Source organism: Myodes glareolus, chromosome X (genome assembly GCF_982192425.1).
Source record: "Myodes glareolus chromosome X, mMyoGla1.1, whole genome shotgun sequence".
NCBI classification, from domain to species: Eukaryota; Metazoa; Chordata; class Mammalia; order Rodentia; family Cricetidae; genus Myodes; species Myodes glareolus.
Genome location: NC_142053.1, coordinates 126,767,902 through 126,787,157, shown reverse-complemented (window position 1 = coordinate 126,787,157; position 19,256 = coordinate 126,767,902). Strand labels below are relative to the sequence as shown.

At 35.9% G+C, this 19,256-nt stretch overlaps 1 protein-coding gene across 1 annotated transcript in view; it reads left to right on the top strand.

Moving 5' to 3' along the window:
• The window catches only part of Wnk3 (WNK lysine deficient protein kinase 3), a 152,819-nt gene that overhangs the window by 30,111 nt on the left and 103,452 nt on the right, over positions 1–19,256 (top strand). The window contains exons 2-3 of the mRNA XM_085684681.2: positions 652–1,310; positions 18,731–18,903. Coding sequence (XP_085540807.2) covers positions 774–1,310; positions 18,731–18,903 — 710 coding nt within the window. The 5' untranslated portion in view covers positions 652–773. The remainder of the gene's footprint in view (positions 1–651; positions 1,311–18,730; positions 18,904–19,256) is intronic.

The window sequence follows — 19,256 nt, the reverse complement described above, 5'->3', positions numbered from 1 at the left end:
AGGGCACTTTTGTAATGAGTATAGATTTTCGGTTTAAGATGATGAATCATTTTGGGAATGAACTGAAGTGATAATAGGACCAGCAAGATGGTTCAGTGTTTAAAGTGCTTACCATGCAGACAGCTTGAGTTTGGTTTCTGGAACTCACATGAAGGTAGAAGGAGAGAACCAACTCACACAAATGATAAAAATTTCAATAAGTGACGATAGAACAACATTGTGACCATACACTTAAAATAGTTAAAATAGGAAATTTAATTCTACATATATATTACTACAATTAAAGAAACTACTATTAGATGGTTTCTAGAATCTTACACAAAAATCTTATAGAAATCATGTAATTTTACTTACTATTATAGCTAAGTGAATTCAGGATTTGGACACCTGTATTGAATTCGGTGGATTGAGCTGAACTGAGAACTAGGTTTCTGCATGTGAAACTTACTGAACTATATGCCAAGTGCTATATTAGTCACTGTAGCTATATTAAATAAGATAAGGCATAGTCCCTGGAGTCTTAGTTGCTAAGTAGTACAGAAACAAGAATAAACTTATTAAGAAAGAAGCAATTAAAAATCAGGTCCTTGTTTTCCCCTTAATGATTTCTGTTGTAGAGTGACATTAAATTATCTTTTTTCCCTCCCTTAGATTGCTCTGGGAATATATGACCACATAAAAGGAAGTGTATTCTGACAATTCTGATACCTGAGATGTAAGTGGACTCACTGAAGAGTGAAACAGTAAAAAGTTCAGTGCCAACCTTACTTATAATGGCTACTGATTCTGGGGAGCCAGCTAGCACAGAAGATTCTGAGAAACCTGATGGGGTTTCCTTTGAAAACAGGGTTGCTCAGATTGCTGCACCTCTGATTGTAGAAGCAAGAATGAAGGAAAAAACAAGCACCTTCTCTGCTGCCAGTGAAACCATTGAAAGAAAGAGATTTTTCCGAAAGAGCGTTGAGATGACTGAAGATGACAAAGCTGCTGAATCTTCTCCTAGAGATGAAAGAATAAAGGCTGCAACAAACATTTCAAGAGTAGATAAGCTTCCTACCAATGTGCTAAGAGGTGGACAAGAAGTTAAATATGAGCAGTGTTCAAAGGCAACCTCAGAATCCTCAAAAGATTGCATCAAGGACAAAAATGAAAAGGAAATGGAAGAAGAAGCAGAAATGAAGGCTGTAGCAACTTCCCCTAGTGGCAGGTTCCTGAAATTTGATATAGAGCTGGGAAGAGGAGCATTTAAGACAGTATATAAAGGACTGGACACTGAAACGTGGGTTGAAGTTGCTTGGTGTGAACTACAGGTGGGTTTATAATTTTATTGGCTTTATGAATTCCATGTTTAGCTGTCTTGACCACCAGAGTAACCCAGGTTGAAGAAAGTGAAGAGCCCTTCTACCGTTGTCTAGAATTTATGTTCCTTTCTAATCTGTTAGGAGCCCATGGCAAGCTTTTTAAAAATTCTTTCCCTGTTTTTCCTTTTTTTGGGGGGGGGCAATGCTGAGGATAGAATCTAGAGCCTTTTTACATCTTAGGCAAGTATTCTACCAGTGAGATATATTTCCAGTCAGTTACTTTTTTTTTCAAAGATTTATTCATTATGTAAAGTGTTTTGCCTATGTGTATGCCTGCAGGCCAGAAGAGGGCACTAAATCTCATTGTAGATGGTTGTGAGCCTCTATGTGGTTGCTGGGAATTGAACTGAGGACCTTTGGAAGAGCAGTCAGTGCTCTTAACCTCTGAGCCATCTCTCCAGACCCTGTTACTTTTATCTTAATTTTTGCAGTGCTGGGTATAAACTCAGAGCCTTATACAAGTATTCTATTGTTGAATTATACTCTGCTTCTCTCTATCTAATTCATTCATTTGCTTATTATTTAGATTATGATGCTTGGACCAAATTTTGGGCCTTGTATATGCTAGGCAAATGCTTTACCTCTGAGCTATAAAAAAAAAATACCCAGCCTTTGGAAATACAACTAATTTTCACTCTATATTTACCAATTTTCATTTGCTATTTTGAGACAAAGTCTTCAGTGTAGCCCAAGCTGTTCCTGAATTCTGTTTGTAGCCTAGGCTGGGCTCAAACTGATGTTCTTCCTGTCTCAACCTCTCTAGCGCTAGAATCATAGGCATATGCCCATCATGCTTGCTTTCCTTTCCTGTTTTGAAAAAGAAAAAGTCTATGTTGTGACATTCTTTTGGAAATTTTTTTTATTAGTTTCAGGAAATTCCCCAAATTCTCATTCATATCTCATTTTAAGAACTGAGTGTATGTGTCTCATTGGTTGATTGTTGCACTACATAATTAAGTGTATGATAGGAGTGTATTGAGTATAATGTCTACCTTTATCTTTTTCTTACAAAAAACATGAAATTCATATATTTTCCAAATAGTAAAAATTTTCTTTACTCTTTGAAAACTTCTATTGATATTCTGTCCTCATGCCTTTGAAATTCACAGCAATGTGAAATCACCAGACGCTATATAGGTTAGTTAGCTCAAGTTTGTTTAGTGAGAAAAAAATGGAGAGAACGACTAAATTACCAGATGTTTTGTTCTATGATAGATTTTTTTTTATATAGTTCTATTGACAAATGAGGGAGAAAGCAGCATAGAAGGTATTAAAATAAGAATAGTTTCAGGCAGATGTAGGTCAAATATAAGAACAAGCCTTGGTAACCTCAGTCAACTCATGAAAAAGTTCAGTGTTCATATGGAATACTTAAAATTAAGATTGGGACTGGGATTATGGCTCAGTTTAGTACAGTGCTTGCCCTAACATGCATGAGCAAAGCTTTGAGTTCAATCTCAGCACCACATATACCACATTCCTGTAATCCTGGTGCTGGGGAGGTAGGGGCAGGAGGATTAGAAGTTCATAGACATCCTTGACTACATGAGACCCTTCTGCAAAACAACAGCAACAAAACCAACAATAGAAACAGAAAACAAGCCACAAAATTAAGATTGAATAAAGACAGTCACTAAGTATAGGTTGCTATTGTTTAAATTCTGATGGTATCTTTGAGTGTGGGTGTCTATAAAATATTCAGATTCCACACATTATAAAGTGCTGTTGGTTATCATTTGGATAGATTGGAACTTAATCTAAGTGCCTGGTGTAGGAAGTTTATTATATTTTATTTGTGACATGGGCTGATATATTTCAGGGTAACCCCAAATTCACTGTGTATCTGAGAATGATCTCGAACTTCTAAGCTTCCTGCCTCCACTTCCCAAGTGCTGAGCTTACAGACATGTACCACCATGCCCAGTTTATTTGATTTTTGGGGTCTGAACTTCTCTGCCAACTGAGCTACATCTCTCTAGACCAGGCCTCCTTGAAATAGAACCTAGATATCTAGCAACTCCTGGTAGAGTCTGAACTAAAGATGTCACTGAAAATCAAAACAGAGTAAAACCACCAACAAGAAAAATAGAACAAATAGACTATAGCAGGTTACCATGTTAAGTGAACATTCTATGTACTTTTTATTATAGCAGTGATTATAGTCAAGGTAATGTTATAAGTAGAAGAAATACCTGAAAATCCATGTTTAAGGGTTAAGCATGATGCGAATACCTGTATTTCCATCATTTGGGAAATTGAGGCAGAAAAATACTGAGTTAGATGCCAGATCTTGTTTCTGAAAAAAAATTTTTAAATATTCACTGTATGGCTCTTAATTTTGCTCCTAAAATAGTTTTATTGTCCTTTCATGTTTCTAGATTCTGTTTGAGCCACACAAGAAAATGAATATGCTTAATTCCTATAAAGTCTCCCCCGCACACACAGTGTTGTTTAGTTCTATTTCCTTTTGTTTTCATCATTCCAACCATAGATGTTAAGTGTAGACCTGGGAACAAAGAGCTTATTTTTTTCTTTTTTCTTTATTTTTCCATTCAATTATTTACACTTTCTTCCCTCCTCCCAATCCCCTCCTGCTCCCCCATACCCGCCGCTCCCTCTCCTACCCTGCTTGAGGGAGGGCAGGGAACCCTGCCCTGTTAGAAGTCCAAGAGCTTATCTTGAATCTAGGGATGACGAGTCTTTCTTAAATATATATGTTCTAGTCTCTTTGTTTAACAAATTATATAACATGATTTAATCTAAACCAAAGACAAATGCTTTGCAAAATGGCAAAGGATAATGGTGGAAGAAGACAACTCTAGTCTTGGAAATATCATTTGTTTTTAAATTGAGTTATTTTTAGTTATTTGTTGCATAGGCTTTTTATAAAAAGAAAAAGAAATTGGTATGTTGAATAATGACATCTCAAAGATGGCCATGTCTTCATCCTTAAAACCTTACTTTGTTAAAAGTACATTTGTAGATGAGACTATTAGAGATGGAAATAGGGAAATTATTTTGGTTCATCTAATCACCAGTGTTTGTAAGGAGACAGGTAAGCTGGCAATCATTTGAGAAAGATCTAAGAATCGAAGCAGAGTTTGGAGTGATGCTGTTAGAGGACTTGGGTCACCAATTCAAAGGATGCAGATAGTCTAGAAAGCTGGAAAAGGCAAGAAATTAAACAGTTGCCTAGGGTCCCCAGAAGAAACAGTGCTGTTGTCTGAATTCTAATCTAGTGTGATTCACTATAGATTTCTGATTCTCATTTCCTCAAAATAATGTCTGTGTTTTGATCTACCAAGTTTATGCTAATTTGTTAGTATAGTGATGAGTTAATACAACCTAATACAGTTATCATTTTTTGGTTTCTCAACAAATAAACACTTCTTGCAATGTGCCAGACTTATACTATGTGCTCTAGACACAAAAAGGGAGAATAAGCAAACACAGCCAGATTTCATAAAGCTTATAGTAGGAGTTTATAGTCAGTATATGAAGAAGCCTTGGAGATTGGAGTTAGCAAAAGATGAAAGGGTTGTTAAATATGGGTTTGTTTAAAGGAAATGAGAGGTTAGAAGTAGAAAAAAAACAGAAGTACTACTCTTACTACCTCATTTTTCTTTCTGCATTTATTTTCAGGTGATTTTCAATTTACTAAGATATACTATAAACTAAAATATTGAACTTAACCAGACTATCTCAGTTTCCCCACAAAGACTCCCTCTTTTCAGTTCTGTAATCATATTCACGTTTCTATACTGTGTTTACTTACATGTTCTCCCTCCTCTTTAACCGTTATTCCTTGAAAGGGTACTAACAGTTTCTCCCTTCCCCTCTTCTTTTTTTCTTTCAGAGATGAGGTCTCACTATATAGTCTTCAAAGACCAAGAACTCATTAAGTAAACCATATTAACCACAATTATAAAATCTTTTTGCTTATTAAATGCTAGTATTAACAACATACATTACCATGGTTGGCTAACTAAACTCTACATTTTTGGCAAGATTACCACAATAGCGATAACTCACTTTTGATAGCAGGGGCTATATGGTGTTGCTATATATTAATGGTAGTGTAATTTTGACCTCTTTCCTACAGTATTATCTGTCAGATTATTCTTACTATAAATTTATTCTTTTTTTCTTTTTAGATTAGTATGTATCTTAGAAGTATGTACTTTGACACTGTAAAATACCCTCAGAACTTAAATCACTAATTTTTGGTGCTCTCTGGTGTGTTTACATAGGTAATCTACACTGTAATTATGGCGTTTTAGGTTTTTTTTTTTTTTTTTTGAGAATGATCTGGAACTTGCTGACCCAAGCTGGCCTTGAACTTTTGATCATCCTGCCTCAAATAGCAACTTTCTACTTTCTATTTTGTCTTCTATTCTTATCAATTGCCACTATTATCTCTTAGCTTTGTGTGGTCTTTCCTCACTATGCTGTTAAGTTTCTGAAAATTTAACAGTAGAGGAATTTTTAGTTGAGGTGTTTTAGTATACTTAGTAACAATGGGTATTATATACTTTGCATTTATCATAAAATTAAAATTTAATTGAACACTTGTATAAATTCATACTATTTTAGGAGAGATGGCTCTGGTTAAGAGCATTGGCTGTTCTTCCAGAAGTCATGTAAAAAAGAATAAAATTCTTACTATTTTATTTAATTTTGGCAACAGTTATATGAGGTTAAGATTATTATTTCCAGATAGCAGATCTGAGGTTTAGGCACATTAAGTAACCTGGTCAAAGAGGGTTTTCCATCGTTTATAGTTTTATGTGCATGTGTCAAAATTATGATATTTGGGCAGTGGTGGTGCTCTGAATTCAAGGCCAGCATGGTCTACAGAAAGAGTTCAGTGCTACACAAAGAAACCCTGTCTTGAAATAAACAAAAGAAATGTAATTACATATTTTCTCCTTCCTCCAACCCCTCCCATTTCCTCCCCCCTTTCAAATTCATGCCCTCTTATTTTTATTACTACACATATAAATATATAAATGCTTCTAAATCCATTTGTATTATTTATATGCATATATATTATTATCTTTGAACTTGTCATGCCAAGTGGTGTTACCATTGTTCGGGTCTTGTTTAGGAATCCATATTGTTCATATTTCATGGGTGTAGCCTCCCTGTCATATATAGAAGACACAATATTGTACCTCCTTCCTAGTTCTCTGGCTTTTACAATCTTTTTCTGCCCCTCTGTGGTGTTCTCTGAGCCTTCAGTGTAAATGTTATGTTATAGATGTAGTAACTGGGACTGGGCACCCCAAAGTCAGTTGTTCTCTGTATTTTGACAAGTTCCTGCTTTCTGTAATCATCTCCATCTGATGCAAAAAATAAGTTATTTGAACTGGGCGGTGGTGGTGTACACCTTTAATCCCAGCACTCAGGAGGCAGAGGCAGGTGTATCACTGTGAGTTCGAGGCTAGCCTGGTCTACAGAGCGAGTTCCAGAACAGTTAGGGCTGTTACACAGAGAAAGCCTGCATCGAAAAACAAAAACAAGCGAAAAGCTTATTTGATGAAGAATAAGAGCTACACCCCTTCTTAAGAAGGACTTAGGGGTCTGAATCTCTGCCTCCTCTCTCCTACTTTTAGGTGATTTCTAACAAAGTTACCTAGGCTAACCTCAAATACCTGGGCTCAAGTGACTCCTATGCTATCATTCTAAGTAATTGAAACTTCAAGACCACAAATTGCTCACCACCTTATCAGGCTTCCCAGCCCTCTTTTATGTTAAGTATTTTTTGCAAGGTTTTTTCCTCTTTTTAAATTTTTTTTATTGATATTTATCGAGCTCTACATTTTTCTCTGCTCCCCTCCCTGCCTCTCCCCTTCCCCTTCAACCCTCCCCCAAGGTCCCCATGCTCCCAATTTACTCAGGAGATCTTGTCTTTTTCTACTTTCTACTTCCCATGTAGATTAGATCTATGTAAGTCTCTCTTAGTGTCCGCATTGTTGTCAAAATTCTCTGGAATTGTGGTTTGTAGGCTGATTTTCTTTGCTTTATGTTTAAAAACCACCTATGAGTGAGTACATGTGATAATTGTCTTTCTGTGTCTGGGTTACCTCACTCAAAATCATGTTTTCTAGCTCCATCCATTTTCCTTCTAAGTTCAAGCTGTCATTTTTTTCTACTGTGTAGTACTTCACTGTGTAAATGTACCACATTTTCCTTATTCATTCTTCGGTCGAGGGGCATTTAGGTTGTTTCCAGGTTCTGGCTATGACGAACAAAGCTGCTATGAACATAGTTGAGCACATGCCCTTGTGGCACAATTGAGCATCCTTTGGATATATACCCAAAAGTGGTATTACTGGGTCTTGAGGAAGGTTGTTTCTTAATTTTCTGAGAAATCGCCACACTGACATCCAAAGGGGTTGTACCAGCTTGCATTCCCACCAGCAATGCAAAAGTGTTCCCTTTTCCCCACAACCTCTCCAGCATAAGTTGTCATCAGTGTTTTTGATCTTGGCCATTCTTACAGGTTAAGATGGAATCTCAAAGTTGTTTTATTTGCATTTCTCTGATGACTAAGGATGTTGAACATTTCCTTAGGTGTCTTTGAACCATTTTAAATTCCTCTGTTGAGAGTTTTCTGTTTAGGTCTGTACTCCATTTTTTTTAATTGGATTATGTGATCTTTTGGTGTCCAATTTCTTGAGTTCTTTGTATATTTTGGAGATCAGACCTCTGCCTGATGTGGGGTTAGTGAAGATCTTTTCCCATTCTGTAGGCTGTCATTTTGTCTTTTGACTGTGAACTTTGCTTTACAGAAGCTTTTCAGTTTTGGGGAGGTCCCATTTATTGATTGTTTCTCTCAGTGTCTGTGCAGCTGGGGTTCTATTTAGGAAGTGGTTCCCTGTGCCAATGCGTTCAAGTGTACTTCCCACTTTCTCTTCTATAAGGTTCAGTGTGGCTGGCTTTACGTTGCTGTCTTTGATCCATTTGGACTTTGAGTTTTGTTCATGGTTGTAGATACGGGTCTGTTATCATTCTTCTACATGTTGATATCCAGTTATGCCAGCACCACTTGTTAAATATGCTTTCTTTTTTCCATTTGATATTTTTTGCTTCTTTATCAAAGATCAGGTGTTCGAAGATGTATGGATTGATATCTTGGTCTTCTATTAGGTTCCATTGGTCTTCCTGTCTGTTCTTGTGCCAATACCAGCCTTTTTTCAGTACTGTAGCTCTGTAGTAGAGTTTGAAGTCTGAGATTGTGATGCCTCCAGAAGTTCTTTTATTGTACAGGATTGTTTTGGCTATCCTGGGTTTTTTGCTTTTCCATATGAAGTTGAGTACCATTTTTTCGAGGTCTTTGAAGAATTTTGCTGGGCATTCTGTTGAATCTGTTAAAAAACTTTTCTATTAAAGAAAAATGCAAATAATATTTTGGATGTATAAAAATAAATGTTAGGACTTTGAGTGTAGCTCTGAGTATGGTAGTGTAGAGGACTTGACTCATATATTCAAGTTTTTGGGTCTAATTTTCAACACTGAAGGGAAAAAGAAGATAAAATAGCAACGCGATGGAAAATGAGGGTCTACTACTCATCTTAAGAAATGAAACACAGAAATAATGCTTGTAAAACTTAGGATATGCTTGAGCATAATAAGCAATAGTGGTAAAATGCTGAAGAAGTTCTTGTTCAGGAACGTTCATTGAGCTGGACATAGTAGTAGTAGTGCCTTTAATCTCATCACTTAGGAAGTGGAGACTACATAAAGGGTTTGTGGCCAACCTATGCTGCACAAAAATTTAAAAAAGCAATGATAGGAGACTTTGTAGATAGGTAGTATTTTGAAACCTAGGTAGTATTTTGAAACCTTTGTACTATATATTCTTACCTAAACAAGTTATTTTATATAACTTTTATATCATTGTGATTTCTTTCACATTTGTAGAAATAGATCCATGTAGCCTGATCTAGTTTTGAAGATCATTGTTGATATTTACATTAAGAGAGTGAGATTATAAGATCATAGTTTTTCTTTCAGAAAAAAATGTTCCTAATTTTGGATATGACTCATGGCATATATAGTTCACTGGGATGAGGAAGGCATGGCTGTGGGTACAGCTCCTGATTGATGCTTGAAAGCAGCTTTGGAAGCAGAGAACAGAGGAATTGATTGATCCTCAGCTGGCCTTCTCTTTTTTCTCTTTTTATCTGGTCTGCACTCCAGTCAATTGGATAATGTATCCACATCCAGGTTAGGTCTTAACCTGCTCAATTAATTTTCTTTATAATCACCCTTCCAGGCATATACAGAGGTGTGTTTATTGATACCAGTGTGTGTTTAATCTGATCAACTTTAAAATCAAAATTAATCATTGTAATTCCTCTTATCAATTCGATACCCAAACACATCACTTTTAAACCACAATACTTCAAACATTTCATATTTAATAATGTAAAATATGTTTAGTCCCTTGCTAAGAGTCACCAAAATCTTGACAGTTCTAACATTGTCCAAAAAAAAAAAGCTCCAAAGTAGCCAGGCAGTGGTGGCATATAACTTTATCCCGGCATTTGAGAGGCAGAGACAGGCAGATCTCTGAGTTGAGCCTAGCCTGGTCTATAAAGAGAGTTCTAGGACAGGCTCCAAAGCTACAGAGAAACTGTGTCTTGAAAAGCCCCCCACAAAAACAAAAATAACCCCAACAAAACAAACAAACAAACCGAAAGGATATAGTCTCTTTCGAGACTCAAATCAGTCTCTTAACTATGATTAGTAAAGTAAAAAAGTACAAATTATATAGTTCCAGCATACAGTGTTACATGTCAAACATTCCAGTTTCTAAAAAGAATTCTGATTCTAAAAGGAATATAACAAAGAAAGATCAGACCAATGCAAGACCAATCCAGGGCTCATGATTGCTTCATCTGGGTTCTAACAGGCTTGGGTAGCTCTGACTTAACTCAATAGCTTGTAGCATTCATAGCCTGTTAGTGGACCCTGTTTGCCTCTGGCATCTCCAGTCCCTATTGAAACATAGGCTTCACCTTCACAACTTCATGAACAGCCTGGTCAGGAGTTCCAGGCAGAACACCTAACACTGCTATGAGTTTCCTGGCATCAGCAGCTTTCTGGAGCCAAGGCCTCCCCAACATTTCAATTTTTGTATGCCTACAAAGCCAACACCATGTAGATAATGCCAAGATCCTACTGGGACAACAGCTTCAGTAAACTCTGTGTGCCTTCAGGCTGCATCTGGGAAAGCACTTCCCTAGGTAGCTCTGCTAGAGCAGGGTGCCCTGGAGGAGTCTTTGTTCAGTCACTCCCTCTTAAAAATATGTTCCTTATGTTGAATAAAATACCTATGGTGCTTAATCATGTTGCTGTTAGTCTAGATCTCAGAAAAGGTTTTGTGTATATTTTTACTATTCTACATATTAAAATTGATTAAATATTTAGCTAACATTTATAAAAAGATATTTCTTTTTAATGTACTGTGGAGTAGTTGAATTTTGTTTGATTTGAATTTTACATCTATTAACTATTCATATAAATTAGCAAGTACGACACTAAAACTTTATGCTTATTGTCTTTTTTATGATCTAACTTTGGAACAGCAATACTTATGGCTCATTTCCATTGACTAGATTATTTTTTAAGATAGAATCTCCCCATTACCCTCGATTGACCTCAGAGTTTAGTGTTCTTTTGCCTACGCATTCTCAGCACTGGGATTACTGGCATGTAGCACCATAACAAGCTTTTAGATTAGCATTTTAATGACTCTGTGCTAACTCCGTTAGCTATTACTACTGTCTAGTTGGCCTTTCTTGCACCAAAAACTCTCCTTATTAATGACGGGTGGTAATTATTCTATCAAAATTATTACCTAGTGTCTGTGTGTCTCTGTATGATCAAAGGAGGATTGCAGCAGTAGCTGAATTCTCTACTAAAGTACTTCCCTTTGAGTTTGGTGCTAGTTTACCACATTTTCTGTCCCCTGAATCAGAAGTTGAAATTTAAAGGTACTGACCCTGCCTTTTTAGTGGACTTTTTCTCTAGCAGTATGTCTGAGGCAGCAGCTATAAAGTTTTATAAAGTTGTTTACTCCTAATTATGATTACCTTTGATATTTAGAGGCGAATTATTAAGTAGAGTAATTGAGTTTGTCACAAGAAATACTTACATCCTACAAATTTAATCAGATGGCTTAAATTATATTAATTTTTCTTTAGTGTGATCTGATCTTCCAGGTATGGATGCTAACTAATTGCAGAACCATTTAGGACATATTAATCATGTTAGGAAAGATAGGAAAACCTAGTATTTTACTTGTTTTTGTTATTTTCTATGCTTAGCATTCCTTGCTTTTGTTAAGTCCCTTAACTTTTTTTTTTGTGGTTGTTTTTTATGTAGCCCAGGTTGGCCTTGAACTCCTGATTAACCTGTCTCAGCCTCCCACGCTTCGATGATAGGTTTGCACCACCATACACAGGGTTTTTTGAACACTTTTTAAAAATTCTTTCAATTTTTTTAATCGTTATTTGTGTGTGTATAAGGGAGAGGAAGAGGGAGAGAGAATTAACATACACCATAGCATGTGTATGGAGGTCAGAGGACAACTTTTGGAAACTGATTCTCCTGCCATGTGTTCTAGAGATCAAAAAATCATCAGGCTTGCACAACAAGCTCTTCTACACTCTGAGCTGTCTCACCAGCCCTGAATATTTTTTATTGTAGCATAATATGCATAAAATCCAATTTGTAATTGTTTAATTTAGTGATATCAAGTATAGTCAAACTGATTTATAATTACTTACACTATCCATCTCTAGAAATTTTTCATCATCTCAGATATAAACTTTGTACCTATTAAATGATAATTCTCTATTTCTCACCCTCCCTAACTCTTGATAACCAGTTCTACTTACTGGTATCCCTTGCTGACCTGGAACTCACACGTAGACCAGACTGGCCTCAAACTCATAGATCCATTTGCCTCTGCTTCCCCTGAGTCCTGTGATTAAAAGTGTGGACCACCACACTTTGCTTTACTTTCTGTTTTGAATTTGCCCTTTTTAGGGATATCCTAGAAGTAAAATTAGCAGTGTTTGTTCTCTTGTGTCTAGTTGTTTTTCACTTAGCATAATATTTTCAGAATTGATGTTGTCACACATACCCCGATGAGTAAGATGGTTCAAGAATGTAGAAGTTCTTGCTTTGCAAGCCTGATAAGTTATTCAGTCTCCAAAGCCCACATGATGGAAGGAGAGAACTGACTCCTCAAAGTTGTCAGGGGAAACAGACATTTAATCTGCAATTTATAGGAAGATCTACTGGCCACTTTGATCCCTCAAAAGTATGCGGGGAGCTGCAAAACTGGTAGGCCGCTTGAGTTTTAGACTACAGATTGTTTAGATCTTTAGGTTTTGCAGTTTAGGAGGACAGGGAATAAAGATCCTTCCTTGATATCTAATAACATCTTAGTACAGAGCTAGCTCTTGGGGAAAGACTTCTTTCTGTTCCTCCATCATTCATAATATTGTCACTAGATGTTAAGGCATCCAGTACTCTTAGTAAATTAAGGATCCATAAGAGGGCAATTGAATATGAGGAGAACTGGTCACTTTTTAACATGGATGATCAAGTAAAAATAGTACCCTAAGTAGACATCTAAGGAAACAAATGTAGTAATTCTGGCAGATAACTAGACACACAAGCAAAAAGAATCATAACTGCACATGGCTTATTTTCAGTGCTAGAACCTAAAAAGTTAAGGACTACAGACAAGGAGAAAACCCCCAAATCTCCAACCAGTCAAGATATCATTTGTCTGTAAAGGTAAAACATAATTATGTACTTACAAAGACCATAGTGTAATTATGCAATGGGTAAAAGAAGATTGATCTAGATAACCAACACATGTCTACATTGGGTGAGTAAAATAGCATCAAAAGTTTTAAAAGGGCTCAGTAGTTTACACAAGGCTCTGGTTTCTATCCCCAGTACTAAGTGAAGACTGTGTAGCTTAAAGGGAATAAATTTGGAGGGCAACTTAACAATGCATTACTTCTAGTTCTAGACCACTTTAATAATGCTTAAGTGGTGCATAGTGTGGGATTGATGTGTCTCATGAATACCTTTAATTATTTACTCTAGTGACTGGGAGCTTAGAGACGTTAGGGGGAACAAGTTGGTATTTTACTTTCTGTTTGTTTTTATTAAAGTTTTATTTCTTATGTATATAGTGTTCTGACTGCCTGTATGCCTGAAGGCCAGAAGAGGGGCCAGATCTCATTACAGATTGTTGTGAACCACTGGGAATTGAACTCAGAACCTTTGGAAGAGCAGCCAATGCTCTTAATTGCTGAACCATCCCTTCAGCCCTCTTTTTGTTTCTTTTAAAAGATATATTTATTTTCATTTTATGTATATGGGTGTTTTGCCTGCATGTATGTCTGTGCACATGTGTGCTTGGTGTCCATGGAAACCAGAAGAGGGTGTTAGATGGACTGGAACTGAAGTTACAGATGGTTGTTTGCTGCCTTGTAAATGCTGGGAATTGGACCCAAGTCCTCTGGAAAAGCATCCGCTGAGCCACCTCTTCAACCATATATCTTACTTAAAGAGAAATATGTTTGATTTTTGGGTGTCAAGAAAGTAAAGCGTAAAAAATACAGTATGTTCCCATTTATTGATAGGATGAAAAAACCTAAATAAAAATATAGAGGTCATAAAATAAAAGAAATAAAATTAAGTACATTATTTACCTTATCAAATGTGGACTGCTATTTATATATTTCCATATTCAACTGGGCATAGTCTCTTATGTCATTAATCCCTGTACTTGGATACAGGGGCAGGTGGGTCTATGTGAGTTTGAGACCATCCAGGGCTACATAATGAGACCAAATCTCAAAAACAAAACAGAATAAAACACACACACACACACACACACACACACACACACAGAGGCAGAGAGACAGAGAGAGAGACAGAGAGAGAGATCGATTCAGTACTGTTAGAGGGTGTTAAAAGATAAAACCCACATTTATTGCTTATTCAAAACTTAAAACAGTGATACAAAAAATTAAGAAAGAAACAAGCAAAGAGAAGTAAGAGTAGAAATGTTGGCTAAAGAAAGGAAATTAAGATTAAAATATTGGACATATTGTGAAATTATACTTAATAGTTTATAAAAATAAATTAAAAGCCCATAACTTATGTTTCAGTGACACTCAGGAGGCTGAGGCAAGAGAATCATGAGTTTGAGGCTAGCCTGTACTATATAGTAGGATCCTGCCTGAAATAATGTCAATAACAGCAACAAGAAAAGTTTTTGAAATGTTAACATTGATAAGCTGTTGTTGAAGATTCAGTGGTAGAGAATGTCTCTTAGTCTTGGGCTCAATTCCAACAGCAAAGCATTATGAATCCATGCAATTTTTAAATATTTAAAAACCTTCATGAACTGAGATAATGCTTATTTCTGGGAAAAGGAAGAAAGTGGTAGGATAAAGGAAGAATAATAAGAATCTTCAACTATATGAAATTTCAATCATTTAGGAAGTAGAAGGAAATATAGTAAGATGTTAAGGTTCAACAAAGATGATTATAAGTACTGTATTCATTTGTTTGTTTTAAAAATGATCTCACTGTATCTCAGGCTTTCCTGTGACTCATTATTGTAGTTGAGGATGTCCTTGAACTTGTAATTTTCACACCTCACTCTCCCATGTGCTTGTATTACAGAAGTGAGCCATCATGCCTGGCAGTACATTAGTTTCCTAAGTTTAGTTTTTGTTCTTTTAAATTATAAAATGATAAATTGCAGTCATATATTTATAGAGTACAAAGTGATCTTATGGTTGGCCAGTGTAATATGCAATAATTAAAAAATAGTACACAATAATTAAATGAAGTCAAACATATCTTCAAATATTTGTAGTGATGATAATATTTGAAATTTACTTACATCAAATTTAAGATGTACAATATATTATTATTTTCTGTATTTACCATACTGTACATAGAAAGCCTTCACTACTCCTATCCTTTGAATACAAAATCACGAATCTTTCTCATTGTCTCCACTCTTGTAATAGTTTAAAAAAGGAAAAACAAAACTCAAACATTATACCAGGGGCTTATAACTTCAAAGCTTTAATTCATAGTAAAATTCAGATGACAAGAAATTTTGGTATTAAACTGGTATATCCCATTCATGAAGCCTGAGCCGGATGTGGTGGTAGGTGGCACATACCACATAATGGCAACACTTGGGAAGCAGAGGTAGGGGGATTATGAGTTTCAATCCAAGTTGAACTGCATAGAAAGACTCTGTCTCAAAAAAACAAATAATGATTATAATTTTAGAATCCCATGTACTCTTTTTTTTATAACTTTTTTCAACATCTATAAGAAGTTACAAATATCATTAGGTCGATTTCAGTAAGAGTACAATGACATTGCTGTTATTAAATACCAGTTTTAGTCTCTGAACAGCAGTTAAATCCTTAGTCTGCCTCCCCCCCTTTTTAAAGATTTATTTATTTATTATGTATACAGTATTTTCAGTACTCTGCCTGCAGGCCAGAAGAGGGCACCAGACCTAATTACAGATGGTTGTGAGCCACCATGTGGTTGCTGGGAATTGAACTCAGGACCTTTGGAAGAGCAGACAGTGCTCTTAACCACTGAGTCATCTCTCCAGCTCCCATGTACTCATAATACTAAATCCTTATATTGTACAAGACACAGAAAAATGTAACTTAATATCATATATGAATAAAGTTGTAAATTCTTTAGTAAAATTTTAACAGATAGAATTCACCAGTGAATCATAGTTTTTTACTGCAAGTTTTAGAAATTTTAAAACAAGATGGGGCGTATAGCTTAGTGAGTATATTAGCTAAGCATGTGTGAGGCCCTAGGTTTAATATCTCCAACAATAGAAGAACAGAAGAAAAAAGGAATTTAAGAATAATTCCATACTAGGAAATTTACCAATAAAACATATTGTATGAGTAGGTACTGAGAAGATATTAGGTACTCTTAATTAAAAAGCAAAACTAATGTGTGTGTATGGAAATCATTGAATTTTAAACAATTTCTTTAAAACAAAATAATTTTTAAGCTCTAAAATGATAAAGCTGTTTTTAATGAATATCTAGTGAAAGATAGTCATAACTATTTACACCTTTTCTCAATATTGCTGCTATTTTAGCAAAATCAATAAGGTTAGAAAATAGAGCAATACAAATATAAGAAAAAGATTGACTTACCATTTCCTGCTGAAAATAAAATATCTTCCTGAGAAATTTGAGTCTCTGATCCTTCTGTTACATAGAATGTCTAGAGGCATAATCCTTCCCTATACTGAGTTTTCCAGAGCATTATTTGCCTCAAGACAGCAGAGCAAAAAGCACATCAGAGCTTGTGATGCTAAAAGCAGATTAAGATTTTATGAGAAAACTATTGGTACTGGAGAGATGATTCAAGGGGTAAAGGCACATGTTGCCAAGCCTGATGACCTGAGTTTGATTCCCCAGGACTCATATAGTAGATGGAAAGATCAGACTCCAAAGGATTGTCCTCTGATCTCTATGGCATGAATTCTATGGCATCCCTCACACATACAGTCAATCATAAGTAAATATATATAAAAAGAATTTTAACACTGCCCACAAATATAGATTAAAAAATGTCTAATGTAATATTAGAATAGTAAACTTTCTGACCTCTGCATACACTGTGACACGCGTACACACAAATTAAACATAGTTAAAAATGAAGATTGTTATTTGCAAAAAAACACAAAAATATCTTTAAGTAAATTTGCATTAGGAGACCTTAACAAAGTAGGTATCTATTTAAAAATAAATTTGTGATACATTGGTGCATAGACTATAATCTTAGCTACTTGAAAGATTGAGGTAGTAGGATCATGAATTTGAGGCCAACTTGGGCAAGAGAAAAACAAAGCACAGATGGTGGTACATACTTGTAATCTTAGCATGGAGGCAGGAGGCTCAGTTGTTCAGTGTCATCCTGGCTACATGAGACCTTGTCTTATTACAAACAATCAAACAAACAGTATACCTCTTTTCAACGGTGATAAGCCTCGGGGTGATGTCATAGGATGTTTCCAGATACTGTAGTGAATACCTTTAATCCCAGTACTCATAGGTTGAGACAGGCAGATTTTTGTGAGTTCCAGGCCAGCCTGGCCCATGTAATGAGAATCTGTCCACCAAAACAAACAAAACCAACCAACCAAGTTGACCCATATGTATAAGTTACTTGGTGAAACATGTTCAGTACTTTTTGTCAATGCTGGGAATCACACCAAGGGCCCCATTTCATTTTTTCTATAATACCTGAGTTATATCCCCCAAATCTCTCTTCAAATCTTTATTTTAATTGGGTTGTTGATTATTAATTAATATTAAAGCCATAATCTGATGTCTTCAATGTACCTACTATGATAGCTAAGAATACTCACTGTGTCTGACTTCAGTTTATACAGTTTATACTGTTGTGCATGCTGTCACAGCTGCTGTGAGTTCATATATGCAGCTTTCCTGTTATCCTAGAAACACTCTTTTGTTGTAGTCATCCTCAACGTCTTACAATCTTTCTGGCCATCTTCTGCAATGATCCCTGAGCTTGCTTGCTTGCTTACTTGCTTGCTTGCTTTCTTTTGATTTTTTTTCTGGTTTTTGAGACAGGGTTTCTCTGTAGCTCAGAGTCTGTCCTGGTCTACTCCCTCTGTAGACCAGGCTGGCCTCAAACTCACAGAGATTCGCCTGTCTCTGCCTCCTGAGTGCTGGGATTAAAGGCATGGGCCACCATCACCTGGTTTTGATCCCTGATCTTTAAGAGGAGCAGGGTGTGATATAGATGTCCCATTTGGGATTTAACATTTTGTAATCTCTTGTCTACATGTTGATCAGTTGTTGGTGTCTGTGTTAATCACCATTTACTGGTAAAAGAAATTCTTTGATGACGATTGAGAGATATACTAATCTATGGGTATAACAGTCACTAGAAGCTGATTTCATATTACATTCATTTTGCATGTTCTCTTCTAGAATCTGTGAACTGTTTAGTCACAGGTTTTTGGCTCCAGTAAGAGTTCGGCCTTTTTTGTTGTTGTTGTTGTTTTGTTTGTTTTTTTGAGACAGGGTTTCTCTGCGTAATGGCCAACTGTCCTGGAACTTGCTCTGTAGACTAGGCTGGCTACAGAGAAACCCTGTCCCGAAAAACAAAACAAAAAAAACCCCAAAAAAACAAAACAAAACAAAAAAAACAAAAACGAAAAAAAGAAAAAGAAAAATGTGCATGGAAATTTCTGTGTTATTAATTTGGAACTTGTTCTTCCTCTTTAGGACCGCAAATTAACTAAAGCTGAGCAGCAACGGTTCAAAGAAGAAGCAGAGATGTTGAAAGGCCTCCAGCATCCCAATATAGTTCGATTTTATGATTCCTGGGAGTCTATATTAAAAGGAAAGAAATGTATTGTGTTAGTGACTGAACTAATGACATCAGGAACTTTAAAGACGTAAGTTGACTCTGATAGTACCTGTTGAGATGGAAATCATTTTAAGAAGTCATAAAAATTATTTATAAGCTTTCTAACTTAAGAGTTTGTAGAGGGGGTGGGGCTATAACTCAGTGAAATAGCATTTACTTAGTATGTACAAGACTTGGTTCCATCCCTAGTAACTATAACAATAAAAAAGAACTTGTAGAATCTATTTCAGATTGATTGAAAAATCAAGATATTAATGAAGTTTGTTAGACTATGCAGTGCTGAAAAGTTAATGTTTGGGGACCTGGAGATAAAGTTCAATTGATTAAGTGCTTGCCTAGTGTGCATTAAACCATAGATTCAATCCCCTCCACCACATAAAA